Here is a 1,675-nt window from a genome sequence, read left to right on the forward strand (position 1 = left end):
CAAAAATATTAATGATAATTTAGAACTATTCTTTGTTTTAAAGGCTCACGAATATAACACGTATATTTTTATAATAAAACTGAGATTATCCTACCCGAGCGTAAAAAGGTTTTCAAGAAAGACGCAATATAAAGCATGCATGGACGGTGTTTGTGTCAACATCCAAGAAAATTTCCTCTTTTACCAATTCTGAGACGGCTGAGAAAAATGTATATATTAGTTCCTTTGAAGAAGGCCATCGCTCCAATAAAGTCTAATCGTTTCCACATTACTAAATTAATGGCGGTGGCGAGAATATGAGGAAGAATACGTCTAAGGCAGGAGGTAAGCTGATCTTCAGATAAGCATATGCAGCAGAAGATAGAAAATTTCAACGATAATGAAAGAATGGTGAGAATACATCTGCGGTAGCAGGTGAGATAGCCATATGCTGCAGCAAGACTTACTCTGACGTATCGAAAAGAGCAACAACTCTGGAAGTATATTATTATAATATTACAAGGATTGGTGATTTAATATACGGAGTGAAGATGAATTAGTCATAAGGTTTGGGCTATATAAAGCTTGTAATGGGCTTGTAACACACATTCATATCCTTCTGAGCTCTTGTACTATCTGCGTTTCTATTATAATGGCTAACCGAATGATTTACTTCACACTGGGACTTTTTCTGTTGATATGTTGTTACAGCGACAGGGTCATGGCAGGGGATTCCGATCCCTTGCAAGATTTCTGCGTTGCAGATGAGGAAAGCAAAGGTGAGTAAAAAACTTTATACATAAACAATGGTAATGATTTGCTTATTAGACGAGTCGAGTTAGTAATAGATTGATTTGATTTTGCTTTAAACAGTTTTGGTGAACGGGTTCGTTTGCAAAGACCCAATGCAAGTTTCAGCAGACGACTTCTTCTTCCGGGGACTTGGGCAGGCAGGGAACACCGACAATGATGTGGGCTCCAACGTAACGATGGCGAACGTTAAACAGATACCAGGCCTCAATACGTTGGGAATATCGTTGGTCCGCATCGACTACGCAGTGGGTGGAATAAATCCTCCTCACACACACCCAAGAGCCACCGAAGTTCTTGTTTTACTGGAAGGCCAGCTTCTTGTGGGTTTCATTGACACCAACAACAAGTTTTTCAGCAAAACGTTGGAGAAGGGAGATGTGTTTGTGTTTCCAAAGGCACTTGTGCATTTCCAGCAGAATGTGGGGCATGAAAATGCGGTGGCCATATCTGCATTGAGCAGCCAGCTTCCGGGAGTTCAGACAATCGCCAACTCTCTGTTTGCAGCGGATCCTCCTCTCCCAGATTCCGTATTGGCCAAGGCCTTCCGCATCACACAGGAAGTTGTGGATTACATTCAGAAGAAATTCGCATAAGAATTTGCTGTGTTCTATCAAACAAAACAATCAAGAGGGGACCAAGTCTTTCCCAAATTCTTTTTCCTTGCCGTTCAATAAAACAATCTTTCTAGAGTTATTGCCGTCCTCTTCTGCTATTCATAGCATCTGTTTTGAACATGACTATATCCTCCGCATATTCCAAAGATGAAGGATTAATTTGAAGCATCTGAAGGCATTTATGAATATTTTATACAAGAGCATCCTTGTATTAGGTATACATTCATTTGCAACATGTTAACAATATATTCTTTAACATAAATATTGCA

General features: G+C 39.7%; 1 protein-coding gene across 1 annotated transcript; it reads left to right on the top strand.

Moving 5' to 3' along the window:
• The first annotated feature begins 631 nt into the window (after positions 1-631).
• LOC131864146 (germin-like protein 8-2) lies at positions 632-1,385 on the top strand. Its single transcript, XM_059215163.1, has 3 exons — positions 632-758; positions 853-1,037; positions 1,206-1,385. Exons 1-3 carry the CDS (start codon positions 632-634, stop codon positions 1,383-1,385), a joined length of 492 nt encoding a protein of 163 aa, XP_059071146.1.
• The last annotated feature ends 290 nt before the right edge of the window (positions 1,386-1,675 follow it).

Source organism: Cryptomeria japonica, unplaced genomic scaffold, assembly GCF_030272615.1.
Source record: "Cryptomeria japonica unplaced genomic scaffold, Sugi_1.0 HiC_scaffold_77, whole genome shotgun sequence".
In the NCBI taxonomy this organism is placed as follows: domain Eukaryota; kingdom Viridiplantae; phylum Streptophyta; class Pinopsida; order Cupressales; family Cupressaceae; genus Cryptomeria; species Cryptomeria japonica.

What these genes read in the sequence shown, in the direction of transcription:
- LOC131864146 (XM_059215163.1), top strand. Translation starts at nt 632, where the DNA reads ATGGCTAACCGAATGATTTACTTCACACTGGGACTTTTTCTGTTGATA. An exon ending in TGCAGATGAGGAAAGCAAAG is followed by an intron (nt 759 to 852) that starts GTGAGTAAAAAA and finishes TGCTTTAAACAG; the next exon opens with TTTTGGTGAACGGGTTCGTT. An exon ending in TGGTCCGCATCGACTACGCA is followed by an intron (nt 1,038 to 1,205) that starts GTGGGTGGAATA and finishes GTGCATTTCCAG; the next exon opens with CAGAATGTGGGGCATGAAAA.